The 27,842-nt window shown below is 37.7% G+C and overlaps 1 protein-coding gene across 3 annotated transcripts in view; it reads right to left on the bottom strand.

The window, feature by feature from the left end:
* Positions 1-27,842, bottom strand: part of ADAMTSL1 (ADAMTS like 1) — a 470,685-nt gene that overhangs the window by 383,621 nt on the left and 59,222 nt on the right. For all 3 annotated transcript variants that reach the window (XM_067744472.1, XM_067744473.1, XM_067744474.1), the window contains exon 3: positions 25,905-25,950. In XM_067744472.1, coding sequence (XP_067600573.1) covers positions 25,905-25,950 — 46 coding nt within the window. The remainder of the gene's footprint in view (positions 1-25,904; positions 25,951-27,842) is intronic.

The following is a 27,842-nucleotide window of genomic DNA, read 5'->3' as shown; positions in this document are numbered from 1 at the left end:
CACAGCAGGGGAGACGAACTGTTCAATGGAAGAAAGAGTTGAACAAATTATACAAAATCCAGGACAGAGAGACAAAGATACAGAAAATATGAACAACAGAATAAGAAATATGGATTATATAGAGCAAATCATTTCCTGAGAATTTTCCAGAAATAATTAAAAATACAAATCCCCAGAGTTAGAGGCCAAATGAAAATCAAACAGGATAAATAATGATCTGTTCCTACACAAACTATAGCTAACTGAAGAATGCCAATAATAAAGATAAAATCATAAAAGAAGTAAGAGAGAAAAGACAAAGGAAGAAGAATTAGAATGACAGCTGACTTCTCAACAGCTACTGTGGAAATTAGAAGTCAGTGGACAATTATCTTCATGTTGAGAGAAGATAACTGTCAACCTAGAATTATTTTCACAGCAAGAATAAATTTTAAGAGAAATAAATATAGATATTTTACATAAACAAATACAGAAAACAACTAAGAGAACTTATTTTCACTGAGCCCTCACTAAAACACCTCCTAAAGGATATACTCCAGATTGAAAAAAATAGAGCCTTGAAGAAGATCTGTGATTTAAGAAAAAATATGGATCAAAGAACATGGAATATTTTCAAGTATACCTAAATAAACAATGACTATATAAAGTAATCTGATAATAAAGGTGAGCTGACTATATAAAGCATTGATTGTATAAAATACTAAATCTGTGAGGTTAATAAAAATAGAGCTAAAACACATGACAACAAAAGCTCATAAGTCTGAAGGAGGGAAATCAGAGTTAAAATGTTCTAAAAGATTTAAATTGTTTGATAGGCAGATATAGATGCTACTTAACTTTGGTCTTCAAGTATGCACATTAAAATTTAGAGTATCCATAAAAGAATAGAAATTGATGTATAACTTTAAAACCAGCAAAGGGAAAGAGTAATAAGAAAAAGTCTCAATAGTTCAAAGAAGGCAAGGAAGATTAAAAAACCACTGGAAAAACAGGACAAATAGAGATTACAATATAAGATGGTAGAAATAAATCCATATTACCAGTGAACACAGTGAATGCAAATAGAGCAAATAAAGCAAAAATCATCAGATTGCAATTAAAAATTTGTTTACATTAGATCCTCATAAACTTAAAGATAGAGAAAGGTTGAAAGTAAAAGAAGAGAAAAAAATGTATGAGACAAACCTAATCAAATGAAAGGTGGATTGGCTATATTAATATCAGATAAAACAGATTTAAAACCAAAAGCATTACTACAGATAGAGATGATCACTACATTATGAATAAAGGTTAAATTCCCCAGAAAGATAAAACTATTTTAAAATATATATCTATCTAATAAGACAGGTTTGAATTATTCCAGACTACAAGGTGAAATTGGCAAATTAACCATTCAAGTATAATAGTTTTAAAATCCTTCTCTCAAGCAGGTTAAAAAAAGAATTCATTGAAGATGTAGGAGATTTGAAAAACACATTCAAAATGCTTGACATAAATAGAAGTTTACACCCTCAGATCAAGGAATACATGTTCTCTCCAAAAACACATGGATATTAGGTCATAAAACAAGTCTCAACAAACTTCAAAGAAACAGAATGCAAAGATCATTTTTAAAAACTCACAATGCAGTTGTTAGAGATTAATAAAGAAAGATAATTTTTCAACTGCCGTATATTTACAATTTAATAAACAGGCTTGTAAATAATTTATGACTTGAAGGGACCATAATGGAAATTGAAAAATACCTAGAACTGCATGATAATGAAAAATCTCCTTATCACACCATGGGAAGCAACCAAAGCAGTACTTAGTGGAACATTTACATGTGAAAACAAGACAGGCTGAAACTTAATACACTGAGCATCAAACCTAAGGCATTAGAAATAGTACAGTAAAATAAGTCCAAAGAAAGTAGATGAAAGAAAATAATACAAAGACCAATGAAACAGAAAAAACAAAACCATAGACTCAACAAAGCCCAAGAGTGGTTATTTGAAAAGACTAAAAAAATAAACTTCTGACAAACTTTATTCAATGATAAAATTAAGAAAAAAGAAATCCCAAACATACACTATAACTGATGCAAAAGTGGAGACAGCTATGGATTCAGCCAAAGTTAAAAGATAGTTACAGGGCCTCCCTGGTGGTGCAGTGGTTGGGGGTCCACCTGCCAATTCGGGGGACACGGGTTCAGGCCCTGCTCTGGGAGGATCCCACATGCCACGGAGCGACTAGGATCGAGCGCCACAACTGCTGAGCCTGCGCTCTAGAGCCCACGAGCCACAACTACTGAAGGCTGTGCGCCTAGAGCCCATGATCCACAACAAGAGGGGCCACCGCAATGAGAGGCCCACGCACCACAATGAGGGGTGGCCCCCACTCGCTGTAACTGGGGAAAGCCCACGCATGGCAGCGGGGACCGAACGCAGCCAAAAAATAAATAAAATAAAAATAAAAAAATTTAAAAAATATATATATAGTTACAGAAAAAATATGGCCAACTTTAAGCCAAAAACTTTGAAAACTTAGTCTTAGAAAAATAATTATTCAAGAGAGAAAGGGAATGATTCAAGAAGAAGCAAAAATAATAACAATAAAAGTAAATACGTACATAGAATTGACTATGTATCAGGCAGTGTCCTACATTGTTTACGTATACCCCCTCCTTTAATCCTCACAACAACCCTATGTGGCCCATTTTCCGATCAGTAAACACAGGCACAGTGAGGTTAAATGACTTTTACACAGCTAATAGGTCAAAGTTGAGATTAAACCTAGATAGTTTGGCTCCAAATTTCATTCTTTTGCCCACTATGCTATGTTTTGTATGCCTTTAAAGAAATTCAATCGGTTAATTAAAAAATCATCCTACAAAAAACCCCCAAAAAACCTCACTCCTGATTTTATAAGCAAAGTTTACTAAACATGCAAGGAACAGACAACTGTATCTAAAATAAACTCTTTCAAAGACTAGAAAAAGAGAGAACATTCCCAATTCATTCTATCAAAACCACATAAGGATTGTGTAAGAAAGAAAATTACTCATAAACATAGAGGCAAAAGTCTTAAACAAAATATTAGCAAACTGAAACCAGATGCTATGCAAAAAAATATACATGACCAAGTTGGGTATATTCCAGAAGTACACCCACAAGATTAGACACAAATTAAAAAGTCATATAATATCAAGCACTCGCAGGGGTATGGAACAAAAACGTGTACAATTCTGGTGGGAGTGTGGATTGAAGCAATCACTGTAGAAAACTTTGGCATTACCTTGTGAAGTCTGAACAAGCACTAGCTTGCTTTGTATTTGTTTACTGTCCTGATTATTTTTTCTCTAATTTCTATTTAATTGGTAAGATTCTCTTTATTTTCTAGTATTTCTTCTTCTTGTTTTGAAACTAGAGATTATATTTCTATTCTTTTAATGGGTATTTTATTTCTTTTTAATATACATTTCAACTTAAATTTTCTAAAATTCTAACTTTATTTTGTTTCTATCATTTTCCCAAAGGAAGGAAGGATTTTAATACGTGCTAAACACTGAGAAGCTATTAACACACAAACATGAAATAAAAACAAAGCTAATGGTCAACAGTTGGTTTACTGACTGTATTCATTTTCTATTTGCTGCCTTAACAAATTACCATAAACCTAGGTGTTTAAAACACAAATTGATTATCTCACATTTCAGTAAAACAGAAGTCCAGGTACATGGCGGCTCAACTGGGTCCTTGGCCTAGACCTTCTTTCACAAGGTCAAAATCAAGGTGTTGGAAGGGCTAAGTTCCTTTCTAGAGTCTGGAAATGAATCCACTTCCAAGTTCATTTGGGTTGTTGGCCAAATTCTGTTTTATGGGATCGTAGGACAGATACCCCTCTTTCCTTGCTGGCTGTCAGCCAGAGGCCATACATACTTCCGGAGGCCTCTCTCTGGTCCTTGGCTGTTACCCCCCTCTACCTCAGAGCAGTAATAAGTAGCACATGAAGTCCTTCTTGTGCTTGGAGTCTAATTTCTTTTGCCACATATTTTCTGCCTCCAGTTACAGAAAGTTCTCTGCTTTTAAGGCTTCACATGATTATAATCGGCCTACCTGGATAATCCTGTCTACCTTTCCTGTCTTAAGGTCTATAACCTTAATCACATTGGCAAATTCCTTTTCACTATGTAGCATAGTACATATTCACAAATTCCAGGGATTAGGGCATGGATATCTTTGGGAGACCATTCTGCCTACCACACTGACTATAGCTGTCAGGATAGGTTAGCTGATTCTGAAAATACAAACCTTTGGTTTACCAGCACAAAGGTTTATTTTTTACTCATGCAATCTTAGACTCTCCAGAGCAGCTGTTATCTATAAGGTAACTGAGTGACCCAGGCTGAGAGAGGATGTCCAATAGTGCTTCTCAAACTTTAATGTACGGAGGAGTCATCTGGGGATCTTGTTAAAGTGAAGATTCTGATTCTTCAGGCCTGAGACAGAACCTGATTCTCCAGTTCTCACACGAGTCCAGCAAATGCTGATGTTGCTGGTCCCCAAACAACCTTTTGAGGAGGGTTTCAGAACACAGTTTCCTTGGTCAGTACTACAAGGGAAGACAGAGCATGGAGACCATCAAAGTGACCTTAAATGGTTTCATCCTGAAAGTAATATACTCACTTCAACTCACACTGCAGTGGCCAAAGCTACTCATATGGTCATGCCTAGCTTCAAGGGGTTAGAAAAGTTCACTCCTCCCATATGCTCATTAGGAAAAGAAAACCAGGAATATTAGGGCAGGGCAGAAATGTAACGTGTGTGCATAGACAAGACACACTGTCACACCACTTTGGCCTCATCATTGCTTTCTTCTATGCCTACCCGTTTTAGGGTCCAACTTTTTCTTTCTGAACCACATCCTACATTAACTATTTTAGTGAAAGTCTGTGGGTGGTAAACTCTCTTGTCGTTGTACATAAGAACATGTTTTGATTTTGCCTACACTCTTGATTGATAGATGAAAGTACCAAATTCTACGCTGACAATTATTTTCCAGAACCACTCTGAAGATATTTAGCTCATTACCTTCCAGACTCTTCTGACTGAGAAGCTTCTGCCATTAATCTAATTTTCATTCCTTTATGGGTCACCTGCTGTTTCTCTGATAGCTTTTAATATTTTCCTCTGATGTTAATTATGATATGTTTGGATGTGTATTCTTATTTTTCCTGCTCAGCACGTTCATTGCAATTCTAGTCTGAGGACTCTTGTCTTTTTTCCTTTCTGGAATATTCTAAATGTCATTCCCTCCATTCTCTTCTTTGGAAACTCCTTTTACATGCATGTTGGAAGCTTTTATTCACTGTCTATCTCTCTTAAGGTCTCTTTCATATCATGTTTCTCTGGCATTTTGAGCTGTATTTTGGATAAATTTTTAACTGCTCTCTTCAAATTCACTGCTTTTCTCTTTGCAACCAGTCTAGAATTTATCTTATCTCTTGAGATTTTAATTTCAATTACTACATTCTTTTATTGCAAAATTTCTAATAGTTTTTTTCTTTATCCATCTATATATTTCTTCATTTCTACCTAGTTTTCCTCTCTCATTTACTGTTTATTTTTAATGGTTACTTCTCAATGAGTTTCTTTTAAACACACAGCTAATTCTCCATACTCGTGGTAGTTACGTTCTATAAAGTTGACACAAACACTGAATTGGTGAATTGTGAACCGCTGCTCCTAGGAGAAATACAGTTCCTGTGTGTTACTGGTCACAACACTTTAGTCAACAGAGCAATAAGTAGCCTTGCATTATGTGTGTTTCTATTTAAAGACATCTTATTTAAAATACATTGATGATTCATTAACATTGAACTCACAGCCAACAGCACTCTGAAAACTGAATAAAGCTTATCTAACAGACTTTTTTCCTCCATAAGCACTTCCCAGCCTTCTTGAGCTTAGAAACACTAGGCAGCACTTCAGCTGGGGTTATTTTAAACAGTGAAATCACCCAAAAAAAGCACAAAGATGGGAAACGCTTGGCGCTAAATAGACGAAATAGAAAGGAACACCTGTTTACGGTCTGAGAGCCGAAATAATAAGGCAGCATATCACCTTGTTCCACCTCAGCTGGGAACGTGCTCCTTGGGCAACTCAAAATTTGGGTCCCTCTGCGCATGTCTGCGAATGACTAAGGATAGATGGACTTCAGAAAACTGGTGAATTCACAATGACTGGAACCCACAAATAATGAGGATCGACTGTACCCATTTTAAAGTTTTTGTCAAACTGTTTCAGATACTTTTATCTGGAGTGAATGTTAATTTTGTTGGCATTCTTGGTACTGTATTTCTTGCACGTGCTTTGGAATTTTTCTTTGTAGGCTTATTTTTAATGGAATGATTTGGCTTTTCTTTTTTTCCTCTCCATCCTTATCTCTTCTAATGGTTTCATGATTATGTCCACATGGTTCACACAGCCCCCAGTTCAGAATCTCAAAACTTGGATTTTGGGTTTTAATCCGTAATGAGGAAATTGCAAGTACATCACAGAGCTAAAGTGTAGTTTGGTAGGTGCAGTCCGTGAAGTCCAACAGTCTCTTATCAACGTCTACCAGCCTTTCTGGACTCACAGTTTCAGATAAGCACTCATCCCAAGCAATAGGTCATGATACTTTTAAAAAATATTCTTTAATTCTCTCCACAGACATGCCCTCCAAACTCCTGACACGGAGTTCTCTACCTGGCTTTGGTGCCCCTTACTCTATAAAATAAGTTCAGTCCCTGTTATCCCACAGGAGTTGAACTACTGCTAATCTTTGCTGACTTCCAGTCACGGAGCCAAAAAGCCTTTGATATCAGCCCTGTTCACCATCTTGCATTTTGCTTCATTTTTGGTCCATGGACATTTTGATCTTGCTTTTGAACCTGGCTATGTCATTGTTTTATCACTTTATATTTTATCTGACATTGCTGCTTGTTTGGAAATGGAAGGAATAACAGATTGATTAGAAGCCCGCTTAGCTCTTTCCTTATACTTTTTTTTTACAACTTACCTTCTTCTACACAGGATTAGAAATATCTGCATTTGTGTCTTTTTGGTCTTCCTGCCTCCAATTTCAACACATTTGAAAATAGAAACTGTCTCACATAAATCAAGTATTTGCACGCTTAGCAACCTATGCCTGGCAGCTTGTTTAGTTTCATTCCACGAGGCACTCTGCCAGGGGATGAGCTGCAGTAGTAATTTCTTCCTAAGTCTCTGTCACATTCCCGCTTCAAGCTTCTAACTGGGTCGCCAGAGACCAGCATATATCTTATGCAATTCAGAAACTGGGACTTGGGAAAGTAGATTTTAAGGAGTTTGACTCAATAAATTTATATCCTCTTGACAGGTGGAGAAGCTCAAAGGGGAGGGAATTTGGTATGTTTTCAACAAGAATTTTTGGGTTTGCCTTTTCTGTTGTATTTAATTTGCACATTGAAAGTCCTTAACAGTTCATATACTTCTATCCTTGAAGGATGATAATTGCTACAGTAAACTTATTTGACTGTTTTCTTAAAAGGAGAAACATGTTGGAAGAATGTTTGACCTTTTAAACTCTTTGTATTTCCGTTTTGTTATTTGCTAAATGAGAGTTAGTCTAGATCATCTGTATAACTGATTGTGTTACGGGCTTTGGCATTGTTCAAAACACACAGCCCCACTCCTAGCATGATCTAGATAAAGTATCTAGTGTGACCTAGATAAAGTATTTCATCTCTTTAAATGGTCAAATTTCCTTATCTGTAAAATCAGGATAATACTCACTTTTCAAGGTGGTGGTGAGAATTGAAAGAATTAGGGAGTGGAAGGTCATTAGCACCATGCCTGGCACATGACAGATACCCAAACTATACTACTTTCTTTCTAATTCTACCATCCTATAAGTCTATGACTTTGCCAGGATCCCTTTGAAATGTATGACCAATGTTCTAGTCTTTTTCAATAAGGAGGATTTGGCACACAGAGGTTAAAGCTGTATGCCCAAGGTTGTGGAGTTTGCTGGAAAATGATAATATTGAAGGAAACAAATTCTGGGTTGACCAAGTAGGCCTTCTGTTCATACTAATAGCCTTAGGAAAACAGCTGCTTCACACTGTCTATTCACATTGTCACACTGTCATGAAAAGAACATGGCTGCTCTATGAGGCCCTTTGATTTCTAGTCAGTCAGCATCACATGTGTGAACTGGAACTCCGTGTGTGACTCTTCAGTTCAGAAAAGCCAGCTCCTATCACTCAAAGGCCATTTACAAGTATTTCCAATACTCCTTCTGACTTCTCCATGAGACGACGCTGGCTTAGAAAAAACTAATTATGATCAACTTAGGGGAAAAGATCTCCTATGATCTTTTTTTTTTTTTTTTTTTTTTTTTGCAGTACGCGGGCCTCTCACTGTTGTGGCCTCTCCCATTGTGGAGCACAGGCTCCGGATGCGCAGGCTCAGCGGCCATGGCTCACGGGCCCAGCCGCTCCGCGGCATGTGGGATCTTCCCGGACCGGGGCACGAACCCGTGTCCCCTGCATCGGCAGGCGGACTCTCAACCACTGCGCCACCAGGGAAGTCCTCCTATTATCTTTTAAGTATACCAGAAGGATGCCAAGGAGCAGAAGTCAGTCGTCTCAATATATTTCTCTTTATATCTTCCCCACCAAATCGGAAGCTCTTTGTATTACCGTGAGTTATGGAAAAGAGGGAAAGTGTCCTTAGCTGGAGAATTCAGCTGTTCTGGGATAAAGCGTTTAATGCTGTTGGGATGCTGTGAGCAGCTGTTTCACTAGGGCCCTGTGTTCTATAAGACCATCACTTACTTATCTTTGCCAAAAGAAGGAACTAAAATTTCTTGAGTGTACCCCGTGTATTTACATGATCGCACGGATTCCTGGAAAGGAAGACTCTAAAGTGACTATTACTCTTGCTTCCACTTCATACTTGAGGAAACTGAGGCAATGGGAAATTGAAGAGCTGGCTCAACCACAAAGTCAGTAGCAGAGCCCCAAGCCTGTGTTCTGTCCACGGAGTCGTGCTTATCTCACAGCACTCCTGGAGCATAAAAGGTTGAGGCAATTGTAAACGGCACTGCAATGAACATTGGGGTGCGTGTCTCTTTTGGAATTATGATTTTCTCCAGGTATATGGCCAGGAATGGGATTGCTGGATCATATGGTAGTTCTATTTTAATTTTTTAAGGAACCTCCATACTTTGCTGTACACCTGAAACTAACATAACATTGTAAATCAACTATACTCCAATATAAAATTAAATTAAATTTAAAAAAAAAGGTTGAGGAAGAGGATAAGAAACTGAGAACACATTAAGGAGAAAGGAAAAAGAGAGAGACTTAGGAGGGGTCCAATAAAGACATGTCAGAAAAAGCATTTAAAAAGAAGAGAAATGTGTACAGCAGTCAGGAGAAGGAAAGCAGAAGGGCCCAACCCACTGGGGAGGAAAAAACCCAAAAACCTTGGCTGGCTGCCTGGCAAAGAGCACGGCAGAGAGATCTATATCCACCAGATCCACCAAAGGAAGGAATCTGTGAATCATTAAAAAAAAATGTTTATTTCTTTATGCCACAAATGATAAAACAGTCAGTCATAAAATGTGAGGGTATTTTTTCCCAGAGTAAAATTACTGCAAATATTTTTAACCATTATTCTGAATGCTCAGTGTTTCACTCTTGAGAAAGAAATGGTGTGTTTTGAACCAAAATCAATCTCCAGTTATCCCCATGGCATGCTGTATACTTGCATTTAGAGATGAATTCATTTGCACGACGGCCAAATAAAGGTTAGTTAGCATAGGTTGGAGAGGGTCTCTGTCCTCAGAGAAACAATAAAAGTCATTGATCACTTCTTACTTCCTAAAAGTTATTTTCCTTGGTTATCTAACTTCAGCATAAACAGAACTGGGGCCCAAGTCAGGGAAACATGGATTTTTTGAAAATGTGTTCCTTAAAGAACATCCTTTTGTTTCAGCAAAGTCAATCCTTCTCAATGTTAAAAGAGAAAACACACACACAAACCACAAAGCCCTACAAGTAGTTAAGTCACATTCTACATTTGTTCTAGCTTTGTGGTAAGCTGGACCTGTTATGGGGGATATTGATTGGTCCCCTGGGATATGTTTCTGAGAATACACAGCAATTCCAACCAAGTATTTGGCCAAAGAACAGCCAAGTTTTATCACTGCCAGAGACCTAACTGTCCAGCCTAAGGACTGGGCAGGGTATAGAAAGTCTGTTTTTCTATAGTTCCTGCAAAGGAAGGGGCATTATAATTCTGCAGTTCTGCCAGAGATGAGGTCTGATGTTTTTGTTGTAAAAGACCTGGAACCTGTTACTTAGCAAAATAACCAGAAGTTCCCCATGATACCATACAGTAAGGCTGACTTTCAGAAATTTAAGTGATCGGATTTTCACTTTTTTAAATAGTGTATTCTCCTGGAAAGGGTACTTTGCCATAGAAAGGGGGAAGTTGATTAAATAAAAAAAAAAAAAAAAAAAAAGGATTGAAGGAGGGCAGAACCAACATTACTGAGTCAGGCACCAGGCTGAGTGATTTTTAAGCTATTTTCTCATGTAAAACCCCTGTGAGATGGTATTTTTTTCAGTTTCAAAAATAAATATATATCCAATGACTTTTAAAATACTTTAACCCAACCTCATTTTTGAGATAGTTTAAAATTTATACCAATCACAGAATACACGTTCACTGTAAAAAAAAACCCCAAACTCTACAAAAGTGTATAGAATAAAAAAGGAAAATCCCTCTTAAACAGTTCAAATTCTCTCTCTCTGCATCACATACACACATAATCACTGTGATCAGTTTGATGTGTGTCCTTCAAGACTTATGATATGCCAGGTACGTTTCAGTTTAGGGATTTTTTTTTTTAACTGACTGAGATCATGTTAAAGATATTACTCCACAACTTGCTTTATTTCACACTTACTATGTCTTGGAAGAACTTTATTATAGGTTATTACCTAGAGATCTATCCTATTCTTTTTTTTTATTGGAGTATAATTGCTTTACAATGTTGTTAGTTTCTGCTGTACAATGAAGTGAATCAGCTATATGTATACCTATATCCCCTCCCTCCTGGACCTCCTTCCCACCCCCTCCCGCATCCCACCCATCCAGGTCACCACAGAGCACCGAGCTGAGCTTCCTGTGCTTTATAGCAGGTTCCCACCAGCTATCTATTTTCCAGGACATGGAAACAACCTAAATGTACAACGACAGATGAATGGATAAAGAAGATGTGGTACCCTATTCTTTTTAATGATTGTATAGTGGTCCATGGTATGGACATACCACAATGTATTTAATCAGCTCCCACTCCATTTGTTTCCAATTTTTAAACTACCATAAATATCCAATTAACAGACATTCTTGGTACATATATAAGAAGGATATTTTTAAAGGTAGGAAAGCTGAGATTGAAAGAGGTTAATGAATTTTATTTGAAAGCACATAATTACTAAGTGGCAGGACTCAGAAAAGCCCGTGTACTTTCTGCTCTTCTTTGATGCTTTTAGTTCTCTGCATATGTGGGATTAAAAATGAAGAGTGTGTCCTTTGAACCACTCTCCCCTCCCCCTCCCCCTCCCCACACATCCTGATGGCCTCTTAGAGTCTGCTCAGATACAAATGCATGTGGGATCTAAAACCCAGGAGAGCGTGGCCCCAACTTTGTTATGTGAATGGATGTATATGAAGGAACAAATGAAGTCCTAATAAAGTTACTTGGAAAAGACATGTCCTACTAGACCTCAAAATGAGAGCCCTTTCCTTTTCAGTGAAGATTACAGTATAAGGAAAGTTCCTGCTTTTCAGCTGGATGGATCAGTAAGGAGGGAAGTGTGGGTAGATCGGACAAGAAGCCCATTTCCTGGGTCCACTGCTGGAGAGAGCTGAGTAGTTAGCCTCGGGGAGAACCGCCCAGGAGATCCACAGTGCCCCTGGGAAGCCCCCTCTAGCAGGTGGTGAGTTTTGAACATTTGTTAAGAAGAAATGAACATCTTTCCCTCAGAATTGCTTTACTACTTAAGACACTTCTACTTGAGGTTAAGAACTCCCTCTACTGCCTTTCATAGGTCCTAGTCTGGGGTTGACTGGCTCTGGGCCTGGGAGAAGAGGCACACACCCAAAGGGGTAGTCAGAGCAGCCGGCTTTCTGTCACCCTTCTGGTCCTCTTCCAAGCAATACCTATTAGCCTAAGGGCTAAGAATGTCCCTCACAAAATAACATTTGGGGCCAAGTTCAGATTCTTCAGCACAGATAAATACCTCCTTCCGCACAACATACCTTGTAACGCATCTCATCAAATGACCCGGCAGAGCCTAAACCAAGCAGGGCTACTTCAGGTGCCACCCTTCGCACATACAACTGGGCCCCAACGTCATCTCAGAAGGAATACACAGCAGCCTCCCTCCGTCACTCTCATTACCCTGCTTTGTTTCCTTCGTTGTCTTTCACTATCTGAAACTGTCACACTTTTCTCCATTTACTTGTTAATCATGCTTTCTCCCACTAGAGTATAAGCTTCATGAGAACAGGGGTCTTCTCTTTCTCTGTCACTATTATACCCCAGGGCCTAGAAAAAGTGACTCGTACATAGTAGGTCACGGTAGAAATTGCTGAATGAATTCCATTCCCGTTTTCCATAACATTTTCTCATTGGAACCCATTTTCTTGAAAGGCTTAGCTCAAGTGTCACTCTATTTAGGATGTCATTCACTCATTCACTATATGTGTTGAATGCCTACCATGTGATAGAGGTTGCCAAACCTCACCTGTTCACAGTCCTTTTAATGTCTCAGTAATCTTTTTTATGGTGCCTTTAGGCAAAGCGAAATACCTTTGGTTCCATTCATTAAGTAGTTAGGTCCAAAAAACTTAACACGTATTTGTGTCCTAACAACTTAGTGGCCATTGGAAAAACAATACATGTGACTTGAAAGAAAAATAATATTTTATTTCAATCGTAAGTAACCATGCTTTCTTACTGGTGGGATGTATTTACCCGTTGTGGACTGCACAACTTCTCAAAGTCTGAAATCAGACTGGAAAATGCCACCCTCATTTCCTGTCCCATGTTGATTTTCTGAAAGGACTTGCTTTTTATCAAAGCAAATGCCAACTTTCCAAAGATAAGACATCATATAAAAAAATACAACATGATGTGGTAGTTTGTACAGTGCCCATCAGATGTCAAGTACCGCTGTGTTTCCCTTGAGTATTTAAAACATCCCTCTGCAGCCCTGGGACCTTGCTGTGCTTCCTGTGCACAGTTTCAGAAGCATGGTGTTTACACTTCATGCTAGGCAATTGGTGTACAGCAGTGAGAGAATCAGGCGTGGTCCTTCCGTGACCTCTTAGCATGTTGTGTTTACCTCCACACTGATAGTGTTTATCATACATTAATTCATTATGTGTTTGTGTATTTGTTTTTCCTGCTAGACTCTGGATTTCCCTGAGGACAAGTAGCCCGTCTTTTTATAGATAGCAGCAACTCCTAAAATCCCTAACGCAGCATAAGAGTTGGGTGCTCTATAAATGTTGGTTAAATAAATGAACAAGTAAACAAGACAATGAATAAGCGAACAAGTGAACAAATGAACAGCCCTGACACACAGCACGATGTCTAATTTTCAGCTATTGAATAAGGACTTGATTATGAGAAAGTAATCCTTCTTCCTATCTTAGACATGCCTCTTGGCTGGAAAATGACCCAACGTGCAGGCGCACTGACTCCTGAAGTTGTCGTTGTCGTTATTTACCAAATGGAAATTGACCTTAGATTGACCATTAATAAACATGTGAGCGACTTTAGGAAAGCCATGAAACTTTACAACCTCAGGGATAAGAATCACGGTTAAGATGGATGATCAAGGGCTACAGCAAAGACAGGAAACTTTGCTTCTACTGTCCACATGGGGTCACTTCGATCTGACTCTACTTTAGTGCTGGCTGTAAATCTGTTCACTACAGTACTGCCCGTCACTAAACCAACATAGATATCTTCATGGGTCTGCATTTAGATCCAAATCTGCTAGAGCCCAGACATTAAAATTTTTGAAGAATTACAGAATTTTAGAGCTGGAAGGGATCTTTGAAATCATTTAGTTCAACCCCCTCATTGTTTAGGTGTAGAAACTGAGGCCCCCAAAAGTTATAAACTTGCCTAAGATCACTCTGTCCTCTCTGGCCATTATAGCTGCTGCCTTTGTCTCTTGTCAGAATGCTGCACGTAAGGCATTCCATAGCAACGATGCTGGAGACCATAGAAGTGGATTGTATCAAGTGGCTTAGGAAAAGACATTCTCCCTCTCAAACAGCTCACATCTTCCCACCAGTGCCTACTTAGTCTAAGCATCCATTAGTGCTCATGGAAACTACTGGAATCGCTTCCTAACTGGCATTGCTGCTTCCACTCTCTTCTTTGCCATCTATCTCTAGAGTGATCCTGCAGCCAAAACTATTTTTTAAAATCGTAAGTCCAACTCTATTTTCCCCTCCTTAAAATTCTCAGTAGTTCCCCTTGTGCTTAAACTATAACACTTTATGACATCTAGCACGATCTAGCTTCTGTCTACCTGCACTTTTATTTTTTTTTATCTTCTAATACTCTTCCTCTTGCACACTATACTGGGCTTTCTTCTTTGAACACACCACGTTCCTTCACTCTTCAGAGCCTCTGCACTAGCTGTTCCTTCTCTCTGATTCACTCTTCCTTTGGTGTTCCCAGAGCTGATTTCTTCCTGTCATTCAAGTGTCACTCACCAAGTGGACTTCCCCAACCTTCCAATTTGAAGTCGCCACTGATCACTTAATTCTCTGCAGAGCACTGATCACTACCTGATATTGTTTCCTTTAAGTAACTTGTCTGTCTACTGGTTTGTAATCTGGTTTCCTCCATTAGAATGAAAGCTTCAGGAGAACTAGGTTTTGGTCTTATTCACCAGTATACCCCAGTCCTGAGAACAATTCTTCTGCTCAGTTATTCTTGGAATGAATGATGTTTTGTCTCCATGTGCTAAAAACGCTTTTAGTTGTTTCAACCATTCCTCAGAAGACAGAAATCCCTGCCCACTCACCTCACACCCACTTCTGATTACTCCCTGAGAGTTTTAGAAGAGATATGGAAATGTGGTTTCCCAACTGTAATCTTGCAAATGTATTTTTTTGAAGAACAGTAAAGTGTTGCAAAATACTGTGATAAAATGTTAATGAAGAACATGAGAGCGCCATCAGCTACCACAGGCATCTTGGCCTAATAGGATGCTAATCGTGGTCACTGTCTCCTAAATCTCAACTCTAGTGAAGATTAAGGACAGTGACTGAAGAAACGGTTTGTAAGAAACACAGCATTTCTCTAAACACATTGAAAGTCAATTTTAAATGCCTAATTAAGATCAAGGGGTTCAGATTTGAGGCTATTTGAATAAACAGGAAGATGAGACCTAAGGAGACCTTTGTGAGGGGCCCCAGGGAAGGTCTGAGACATAGTGAGCCACTTGACTGGTTTGCCAGGTTCACATCTACTGTTTCTCCCAATGGTATCCTTAGCTTTTTCTTTCAGAAAGAGAGAGCCTTGCCACATTCCTAAAAAAGAGAAGGGACAGTCCAATGGGAAAGGTTGGATGAACTATGTCCTTATGAATGAAAATAGCCTACTTAGACCAGCCAGAAATGATGTTAGAAAGCACCATGACTCCGAGAACCATGCAAACATCATGGGAACTTTAATTTTCTTATACTGATACACTCTGTCTATAGAGTGATTAACAATAAAACCTTAAAAGTACATAAGCTGATATTTCAGTCAAGCCAGAAAAATTGGGAATCTAAGGAGATGTTTCCTCCCCCTCTTGTTTTGGGGAACAAGAACCTAAAGAAATGTTGTATGTAGCAAGTACAAAGAATAGAAATAGACGGTGAATCTCTGGAGAAGCGGTCCAGAAGGGCCGTAGGAACCTGTCCAGGGATTAAGGAGTGACGCTGGAGGCTCATCTAACAAGAGGCCCTCAAGTTTTTCCCAAACAAGCATCTAAAAGGGGAATACTTAAATGAAGTGTTCAGAACTTCTTAGTTTGAAAAATTGGAGCGTGATTATGAAAAGATTCTTTCTTGTGAAGTTTTTCGTTTTTTGACAATGTTGCCTCTGTCGTAGCCAAAAAGCCAGAAAAAGAGCATCGAATTACTTGAAGACTCTAGGTTCTCATAAAAAATTCAGTGTCAGTTTGATTCCACAAGCTGTAAAGAGTTGGCTGGTGCTATGGGTTTTAAGTAGTGTTAGGTCAGTCTTAGCCTGCATCTGTCCATGGAACCGCTCATAATGATAGCATGGGAGTTGGGGGCTGTTTCTGAAGAGCCTTAAGGAAAGAGCAGGCAGACGTCTGCTCATGATGCTTTAGGCATTCATCTACTTAGGATAGTTTGGACCCATTCTACTATCCTAAAAGTTAGAGAGAAAAGGAATGGAAGTTAAAGAGATTCTTTACTAACATCATGTGTTTTTTTCATATTTCATGATTCATTTAATTAAAAAATTTTTTTGCATTGTTTGTTTTTCTGTGGTTTTGTTTTTAAATTGGAGTATAGTTGATTTACAATGTTGTGTTAGTTTCAGGTGTACAGCAAAGTGACCCAGTTATACAGATATATATATATATATATATATATATATTTTTTTTTTTTCATATTCTTTTCCCTTATAGGTTATTACAAAGTCTAGAGTAGAGTTCCCTGTGCTATACAGTAGGTCCTTGTTGGTTATCTATTTTGTATATAGTAGTGTGTATATGTTAATCCCAAATTCCTAATTTATCCCTCCCCTGCCTCCTTTCCCCTTTGGTAACCATAAGTTTGTTTTCTATGCCATGTGTTTTTAAAACCATGATATTTATATATCACTACAATAAAAGGGATCACAAAGAAAACCAAGGAGGTACAGTATATTTACATCCATTTTTTTTCTTACTATTACTACAACAAACTGTCGATACCATTTTTTAAAAATGTAAAAAGGAGCACTACAGCTATTTGATCTTTTTAATCAATCAACAGTTGAGTGAGGTATGTGTGTGTGGTGAAGAAGACAATGCTATGGCTTGTGGCACCCAGTGTCCTATATGGAAATAGGGAAAAAAACTAGGCAAAATTTTCTATTGAACAATTACTTCCACTCCCAATTATCGAGGCTTTTAGTTCCTTACGCTCTCCCTGGTCAGGCATTTAAAAATATATACTGTTCATTCATTTTAGTCTTTCTCATCTCATCTGTATTCTGGCCAGGGGTCACCTCCACTGTCCATTTTCTTTTTTTTTTTTTTTAATTTTTTATTGTAGTTGATTTACAATGTTGTGTTAGTTTCAGGTGTACAGCAATGTGAATCAGTTATAGATATACATATATCTATTCTTCTTTAGATTTTCTCATATAGAGTATTACAGAACATTGAGTAGATTTCCCTGTGCTATACAGTAGGTCCTTATTAGTTATCTATTTTATTTATAGTAGTGTGTATATATTAATCCTGATTTCCTAATTTAACCCTCCGCCCCCTTTTCACCTTTGGTAACCATAAGTTTGTTTCCTACACCTGTGACTCTATTCTGTTTTGTAAATAAGTTCATTTGTACCATTTGGATAAAGAAGATGTGGTACATGTACACAATGGAATATTAGTCAGCCATAAAAAAAGAATGAAATAATGTCATTTGCAGCAACATAGATGGACCTAGAGATTAAGTGAAGTAAGTCAGACGGAGAAAGACAAATATTATATGCTATTGCTTATATGTGGAATCCACTCTCCATTTTTCTTTTGTGCGTCTCAGTATTGCCAGACTAAGTCCTAACACCCTCCTGACCACATACTCTGTAAGGGCAAGTTCTCTAACCTCAGTTGAACCCTCTCTGCTACTACTAACAGTTCTTTAATTTTGCTTTGCTGGCTTCCACTCAGTTTCCCCAGTGGCTATGCTAGGCCTTCATGCTTACTGTCCCAAGTCCAACTTCCCTCCTTCTCTTTCAGCAGAGGACTTAGAAGACTTCTCTATAGAGAACCTTGAGCTTGTTCATCACAAGTAGCCTCAACTTGTCTAATCTTCAAAAGCTTTCTATATCCTCATCCCTTCTTTCTCGATCTGTGTCTGTTTTTTTAAGAATAGAGTGTATGTCTTTTTCCTTTATCAAGAGTCCTCCTCTTCTTGTCACCCAATGTCTACCTTGGGACCTGTGGCATCCGGTATACCCTCACCTGCACATATCATCAATCTCTCCCTTCAGATCAACTCATCTCTTAAGGGGTCTCTTATTTTAACAAACAAACAAAACAACACGCCCTCCCACCCTTCTGTGACTCTACAAATGATGAAGTGTCTCTGTTAACACTTTATAAGAATAACTTAGACCTATTGATTCCATTTCCTCATTAATATGCTACACCCACTGCCATCCTGATTCTATTCCTAATACACTAGAGAAACTGCTCCCCCACTGGCCTTTTTTTTTCAGAATTCGACCTTCTGGCAACATTTATCCTATAGAACATCTTTAAGAATTCTCTCTCGTTTCTTCTGCTACCTCTTTCATGATGCTTTTTATGGCTTATCTCTTACTATGTCCTCTTTCTTCCTGAGTACAGACATGCACCAAAGTTCCGAGGTTCCCTTCTCCCATTATTCTATTTGCTCTACCTACAAAAACTACTGCCAAATCTTTAAATTCTGTATTTCTTGCTTTGTGCTTCTGTCTCTTGAGCCCCGATCTCCTTCCTCAGATCAGATTCCCCCCTAACCTAGTTGAATATAACACCTACAAGTCCAGCCTGCATATCAAACTCAACAGTGTCCCTAAATCAAATTTACTATTTTCCTCTCCGAAACCTCCTCTCAATATTTGTACTTCTGACAATGACATTCACTGTTCTTCCAGAAGATGGGTACTCATTTTGTATTCAACAAATATCTACCTCAGCCATAAAATATTACTCAGCCATAAAAAAGAATGAAATAATGTCATTTGCAGCAACATGGATGGACCTAGAGATTAAGTGAAGTAAGTCAGACAGAGAAAGACAAATATTATATGATATTGCTTATATGTGGAATCCACTCTCCATTTTTTTTTTTGTGCATCTCAGTATTGCCAGACTAAGTCCTAACACCCTCCTTAATATATGTAAGTCAGCCATTCTAGGCACTGGGGATGAAGGAGTGGACAAGGTGGACGAGGCTCTATCCTCATGGAGTTTACATTCGAGAGTGGGAAAGCAGAACACCAACAAGTAATCAAATAAGATAAATTCTGGTAGAGATAAGACCTTTAACAAAAAAAGTAAAATGTGGTTGATTGACTATTGTGAGGAATGGGGCCAGGCAGTGGGACCACCACATTAGATAAGGTGGACACGGAAACCTCTTTGAGGAAATGGTATCTGAGCTGAGATCGGAATAAATAAGATGCCCATCATGCAAATATCAAAGAAAGAGCTTTTCCAACAGAGGGATCAGGGAGTGCTAGAGCTCTAAACACGCATATGCCTCTGTTTCCTTTATTCCCATTTCAACTCATCACTCTCATTTAAATCACTTGTTAAGTTGTGCAGAGTGACCTTAATTTTGTTCTCTCCTATATCTATTTCCTCCTGGTTTCAGCCCTCATTACTTCTTGCTTCCCACCTGTTTCCTGTTCCAGTGCAACCCTCATATCACCACAGAAATAAACTTCCTAAAGTGGAACTCTACAATATCCTTCTCTCGCTCCACAATCTCTGGTGACCCTCCATTACTCACTGAACTAATATAAACTCAGAAGCTTAACATTCAAATCCGGTCATGGTGTAACCTCAAAATACCTTTCAATTCTTCTCTTCCATACCTCTAAGCACAATCCTACCCAAATTCATGTTCAGAATACACCTTCAACATTCTTGTTTCCAAAGTTGCCCATTATGTCTCCTCCATTTGGACTGGTTGTCATCCCCTCCCACCCAATCTGAGCCAGTCACAGCGCTCCTAGCCTTCTTAGCCCTACCTCAAATCACCTCCTCCTTGAAGGCCCTTCAGATTTCTCTCTGCTTTTAACCCACAAGAACTTTATCCCTTTCTTACTACGTTTGTCATATTTTGCCCTAGGATGTGGTTATGTGCACATCTGTCTTCTCTTTCTACATCCATTACCGTAAAACAGATGTTTTAAGACAGTGACCACATGCTATTTACCCTTGTAGTAGTGCTGTGCCTCAAACAGTTGGCATTGAATAGTATTTGCTAAACAAATGAATTTGGCAAATCTGAGTTTGATTAACTGATATTTATTTCATGATGCCCAAGTGGTTTCCCTTTTATCATTCCTCTTATTTGTTCTCAAGAGACCTGGATGTGAAAAGCCAGAAAGCAGAGAGGAAACAGAGATTCCTTATTCTGAAGTTTCAATCTGGCCAAATGATTAAAAGTTTGTATGGAGGAACATTAAAAATACCTATTTTTTTGATGTGAATAATCCATACACTGTGAAATAACTCTTGCTGAAATACTACTTGGTTGATTTCTGCTCAGGATACATGAAACTCTTTAGCATTAGTCAGTGCTTAAAAAAATACCTTATCACCTGGGCTCCTTGGTGGGGCTAATGGTGGACTCTGGGAGGGCTCATGCCAAGAAGTACTTCCCAGAACTTCTACTGCCAGTGTTCTTGTCCTTACGATGAGACACAACCACCCCCTGACTCTGCAGGAGACCCTCCATTACTACCAGGATAGCCTCACCCACCAGAGGGCAGAGAGCAGAAGCAAGAAGAACTACAATCCTGCAGCCTGTGGAACAAAAACCACATTCACAGAAACATAGACAAGATGAAAAGGCAGAGAGCTACGTACCAGATGAAGGAACAAGATAAAACCAAGAAAAAACAACTAAATGAAGTGGAGATAGGCAACCTTCCAGAAAAAGAATTCAGAATAATGATAGTGAAGATGATCCAGGACCTTGGAAAAAGAATAGAGGTAAAGATCGAGAAGATGCAAGAAATGTTTAACAAAGACCTAGAAGAATTAAAGAACACACAAACAGAGAAGAACAGTACAATAACTGAAATGAAAACTACACTAGAAGGAATCAATAGCAGAATAACTGAGGCAGAAGAACGGATAAGTGACCTGGAAGACAGAATGGTGGAATTCACTGCTGCGGAACAGAATAAAGAAAAAAGAATGAAAAGAAATGAAGAAAGCCTAAGAGACCTCTGGGACAACATTAAATGCAACAACATTCACATTATAGGGGTCCCAGAAGGAGAAGAGAGAGAGAAAGGACCACAGAAAATATTTAAAGAGATTACAGTCGAAAATTTCCCTAACATGGGAAAGGAAATAGCCACCCAAGTCCAGGAAGCGCAGAGAGTCCCACATGATAAACCCAAGGAGAAACACGCTGAGACACATAATAATCAAACTGACAAAAAATAAAGACAAAGAAAAATTACTGAAAGCAGCAAGGAAAAAAGGCAAATAACATACAAGGGAGCTCCCATAAGGTTAACAGCTGATTTCTCAGCAGAAACTCTACAAGCCAGAAGGGAGTGACATGATATACTTAAAGTGATGAAAGTGAAGAACCTACAACCAAAATTACACTACCTGGCAAGGATCTCATTCAGATTCAATGGAGAAATCAAAAGCTTCAAAGACAAGCGAAAGATAAGAGAATTTAGCACCACAAAACCAGTTCTACAACAAATGCTAAAGGAACTTCTCTAAGTGGGAAATACAAGAGAAGAAAAGGACCTAAAAAAACAAACCCAAAACAATTAAGAAAATGGTCATAGGAACATACGTATCGATAATTACCCTAAAGGTGAATGGATTAAATGCTCCAACCAAAAGACACAGGCTTGCTGAAAGGACACAAAAACAAGACCCATATATATGCTGTCTACAAGAGACCCACTTCAGACCTAGGCACACATACAGACTGAAAGTGAGGGGATGGAAAAAGATATTCCATGCAAATGGATATCAAAAGAAAGCTGGAGTAGCAATACTCATATCAGATAAAAGAGACTTTAAAATAAAGAATGTTACAAGAGACAAGGAAGGACACTACATAATGATCAGGGGATCAATCCAAGGAGAAAATATAACAATTATAGATATATATGCACCCAACATAGGAGCACCTCAATACATAAGGCAACTGCTAACAGCTATAAAAGGGGAAATCAACAGTAACAAATTAATAGTGGGGGACTTTAACACCTCATTTAAACTAATGGACAGATCATCCAAAATGAAAATAAATAAGGAAATAGAAGCTTTAAATGACACAATAGACCAGATAGATTTAATCGATATTTATAGGACATTCCACCCAAAACAGCAGATTACACTTTATTCGCAAGAGCACACAGAACATTCTCCAGGATAGATCACATCTTGGGTCACAAATCAAGCCTCAGTAAATTTAAGAAAATTGAAATCATATCAAGCATCTTTTCTGACCACAATACTATGAGATTAGAAATAAATTACAGGGAAAAAAACATAAAAAAGAGACACACATGGAGGCTAAACAATACGTTAGTAAATAACCAAGTGATCAGTGAAGAAATCAAAGACGAAATCAAAAACTACCTAGAGACAAATACCAATGAAAACATGACGATCCAAAACCTATGGGATGCAGCAAAAGCAGTTCTAAGAGGGAAGTTTGTAGCTTTACAAGGCTACCCCAAAAAACAAGAAAAATCTCAAATAAATAATGTAAGCTCACACCTAAAAACTAGAGAAAGAAGAACAAACAAAACCCAAAGCTAGCAGAAGGAAAGAAATCATAAAGATCAGGGCACAAAAAAATGAAATAGAAGCAAAGAAAACAATAGCAAAGACCAGTAAAACTATAAGCTGGTTCTTTGAGAAGATAAACAAAATTGATAAACCATTAGTCAGACTCATCAAGAAAAAGAGGGAGAAGACTGAAATCAATTAAATTAGAAATGAAAAAGGAGAAGTTACAACAGACACCGCAGAAATACAAAGCATTCTAACAGACTACTACAAGCAACTCTATGCCAATAAAATGGACATCCTGGAAGAAATGGACAATTCTTAGAAATGTATAACCTTCCAAGACTGAGCAAGGAAGAAATAGAAAATATGAACAGACCAATCACAAGTAATGAAATTGAAACTGTGATTAAAAATCTTCCAACAAAGAGAAGTCCAGGACCAGATGGCTTCACAGGTGAATTCTATCAAACATTTAGAGAAGAGCTAACACCCATCCTTCTCAAACTCTTCCAAAAAACTGCAGAGGAAGGAACACTCCCAAACTCAATCTATGAGGCCACCATCACCCTGACACCAAAACCAGACAAAGATACTACAAAAAAAGAAAATTACAGACCAATATCACCAATGAATATAGATGCAAAAATCCTCAACAAAATACCAGCAAACAGAATACAACAACACATTAAAAGGATCACACACCATGATCAAGTGGGATTTTTCCCAGGGATGCAAGTATTCTTCAATATATGCAAGTCAATCAATGTAATACACCATATTAACAAATTGAAGAAGAAATACCATATAATCATCTCAATAGGTGCAGAAAAACCTTTTGACAAAATTCAACACTCATTTATGATAAAAACTGTCCAGAAGGTGGGCACAGGGGGAACCTACCTAAACATAATAAAGGCCATATACAACAAGCCCACAGCAAACATCATTCTCAATGGTGAAAAACTGAAAGCATTTCCTCTAAGATCAGGAACAAGACAAGGATGTCCACTCTCACCACTATTATTCAACATAGTTTTGGAAGTCCTAGCCACGGCAATCAGAGAAGAAACAGAAATAAAATGAATCCAAATTGGAAAAGAAGAATTAAAACTGTCACTGTTTGCAGATGACATGATACTATACATAGAGAATCCTAAAGATGCTACCAGAAAACTACTAGAGCTATTCAATGAATCCGGTAAAGTAGCAGGATACAAAATTAATGCATAGAAATTTCTTGCATTCCTATACACTAACAATGAAAATCTGAAAGAGAAATTCAGGAAACACTTCCATTTACCACTGCAACAAAAAGAATAAAATACCTAGGAATAAACCTACCTAAGGAGATGAAAGACCTGTATGCAGAAAACTGTAAGACAATGATGAAAGTAATTAAAGGTGACACAAACAGATGGAGAGATATACCATGTTCTTGGATTGGAAGGATCAATATTGTGAAAATGACAATACTCCCCAAAGCAATCTACAGATTCAGTGCCAACCCTATCAAACTACCAATGGCATTTTTCACAGAACTAGAACCAAACATTTTACAATTTGTATGGAGACATAAAAGACCCCGAATAGCCAAAGAAGTCTTGAGGGAAAAGAGCAGAGCTGGAGGAATCAGACTCCCTGACTTCAGACTATACTACAAAGCTACAGTAATCAAGACTATATGGTACTGTCAGTAAAACAGAAATACAGATCAATGGAAAGAGATAGAAAGCCCAGATATAAACCCACACACCCATGGTCAGCTAATCTATGACAAAGGAGGCAATGATATACAATGGAGAAAAGACACAGTCTCTTCAATAAGTGGTGCTGGGAAAACTGGACAGCTACAGGTAAAAGAATGAAAATAGAACACTCCGTAACACCATACACAAAAATAAACTCAAAATGGATTAGAGACCTAAATGTAAGACCAGACACTATAAATCTCTTAGAGGAAAACAGAGGTGAACACTCTTTGACATAAATCACAGCAAGATCTTTTTTGATCCACCTCCTAGAGTAATGGAAATAGAAACAAAAATAAACAAATGGGACTTAACGAAACTTAAAAGCTCTTGCACAGCAAAGGAAACCATAAACAAGAAGAAAAGACAACCCTCAGAATGGGAGAAAATATTTGCAAATGAATCAACGGACAAAGGATTAATCTCCAAAATACATAGACAGCTCATGCAGCTCAATATTAAAAAAACAAACAACCCAATTCAGAAATGGGCAGAAGACCTAAACAGACATTTCTCCAAAGAAGACATTAAGATGGCTAAGAAGCACATGAAAAGCTGCTCAACATCACTAATTATTAGAGAAATGCAAATCAAAACTACAGTGAGGTATCACCTCACAACAGTTAGAATGGGCATCATCAGAAAATCTACAAACAACAAATGCTGGAGAGGGTGTGGAGAAAAGGGAATCCTCTTGCACTGTTGGTGGGATACAGCCACTATGGAGAACTGTATGGAGGTTCCTTAAAAAACTAAAAATAGAATTACCATATGACCTTGCAATCCCACTACTGGGCATATACACAGAGAAAACCATAATTCAAAAAGACACAGACACCCCAATGTTCATTGCAGCACTATTTACAATAGCCAGGTCATGGAAGCAACCTAAATGCCCACTGACAGATGAATGGATAAAGAAGATGTGGTACATATATACAATGGAATATTACTCAGCCATGAAAAGGAATGAAATTGGGTTATTTGTTGAGATATGGATGCATCTAGAGATTGTCATACAGAGTGAAATAAGTCAGAAAGAGAAAAACAAATATAGTATATTAACGCATATATGTGGAAGCTAGAAAAATAATACAGATGAACCAGTTTGCAGGGCAGAAATTGAGACACAGATGCAGAGAACAAACGTATGGACACCAAGGGGGAAAAGCGGCGGGGGTTGGTGGTGGGATGAATTGGGAGATTGGGATTGACGTGTATACACTGATGTATATAAAATGAATGACTAATAAGAACGTGCTGTATAAAAAATAAAATAAAATAAAATAAATACCTTATCACAATCATAGAACCTTAATACTTACCACATTACTGCATGTTCTATATCGGATATTTCTTCCCTCACAGCTCCTAGAAAAAAAAAAAAAAAAAAAAACTCATTACTACCTATGAAGGGCCCCAAATTTGAACTGTTTTGTTACAAAAACCATTTCCTCTCAGTACCAATATAAAAGCCTCTCTTTTCTTCTGAGTATGCTCTTAGAGGAATTAGTATCAAATGTTAAATTGAGCAGACCTCAAGGAGTTGTATACATAAATTGATTTCTCTATAAGGGTTGAAACTAAGCATTCATTTTGCTTCAAAAGTTGTCAAAGTAAGTACTTGTAATGAGTTCTTATTTAATCAAATAGATTTAATGCAAGGTTTTCTGATAAATATTAATATTAAATGAATCCTCTGTTAATTATCTCTGGTATAAAACTAAAGATAGGTTTCACTAATATGACAGATCTTACATTTAGAATATGATAAAAATTGGACTTAACATTGAACATGGCTTTTAAAATTACACATCTAAGAATATGAAAGTCATAATTCTTAAAGAATTATCTTCATTTCTAAAGTACATCCTCATTGTGGAGGTTTTAGAAAAGAAAGATGATGCAAAAGAACGAAAATCCCCCATAGCTGTCTCATCTAAAGATAATCACTATTATTTTGATTTATTAATTTCTTTCCAATGCAGAGGAAATAACATCACTTATACAATTTTATAGCTTGCTTTTCTTCCACGTAAAAATTTTTGGAGTTATTTTTCCACACTACTAAATAACTTTAAAGACATCATTTTGAGAGCTACATACTATTCCATCAAATGATATAACTTGTGTAATCATTCTTCCATTTCTTGTCATTTAAGTAGTTTCTAATTTGGGGTTTGGTAAGTGATCATGTGATAAACCATGTCCATGCGTATGTTTTATCCAAGTTTCTGACTATGTCTTTAGGAGAGATAAGTTTCTAGAAGGGGAATTACAGCACTAAAGGGAAAGAACTTTTATAAGGCTCTTGATAAATATTGCCAAATTGCGTTCCATAAAGGTTGTACCATTGCATTCTCCCACCAGCAATATATGGGAGTTTCCATTTTACTGAACTCTTGTGAACAAAAACAATCAATTTTTTATTAAATGTTCAATGATGACACTTAAGAACAGCAGTACTCTGCTCTTTCAAAATAAGTCACACTTATAAAAAAACAAGTAAAATATGAAATTCTGAGAGAATTATCATACTAATAACTAATAGTTATGGAATTCCAGGTATATTTCTAAGTTTGTTATATGTATTAATTTATTTACTCTTCTCAAGAACACTGGGAGACAGGGTACTATCATTATACCCATTTTACAGAAGAGAAAATGTAAGCTTAGGGAGGTTAAGTAACTTGCCAAAATCACACAACTATTAAGTAATAGAGCTGAGATTTGAAACCGAGCCATTCAGAGCTTACACTCATAACCGTGATGCTTTACTGCCCCCTAATTCACTTGTTTGTTCAGCACACGCCCATTGAGCTCCTATTATATACTGGGCAATACATTTACTTCCGGGAATACAAAGAAGAATGAGCATGACTTGGTCTTCGCTATTAAGAAAATATTCATATAATTCAGTGTAAAAAATGCTAGATAGTATTTGTGTTAGGTCTCAAGAATGTCATCAAAAAGAAAATGTCACCTGAAAATACAATTACACAAAGGCTATCTTAGAGAGATAGAAAGGTCCCAGGCTTGAAGACTTGACTGTAACCAGACTGACTATATTAATATGCACTCAACAGTAGAATGTAACAAAGGAAAAAAAGGGCTGGCCAGAATCATAGAAAAAAAGGAGAATGGAAGAGATACTAGGTTGCCAGTGCCCAGCCCAGCAATGTCCCAGGCTAAGGGCCAATGAACGTCACGTCCTCCTGATCCCCTTGGCTAGGCTGTTGCTATCACAGTCCAGATGCCTCACA

Source organism: Pseudorca crassidens, chromosome 7 (genome assembly GCF_039906515.1).
Source record: "Pseudorca crassidens isolate mPseCra1 chromosome 7, mPseCra1.hap1, whole genome shotgun sequence".
Taxonomy (NCBI): Eukaryota; Metazoa; Chordata; class Mammalia; order Artiodactyla; family Delphinidae; genus Pseudorca; species Pseudorca crassidens.
The sequence above is the reverse complement of the archived record's forward strand: the minus strand, read 5'-3'. Positions and strand labels throughout refer to the sequence as shown.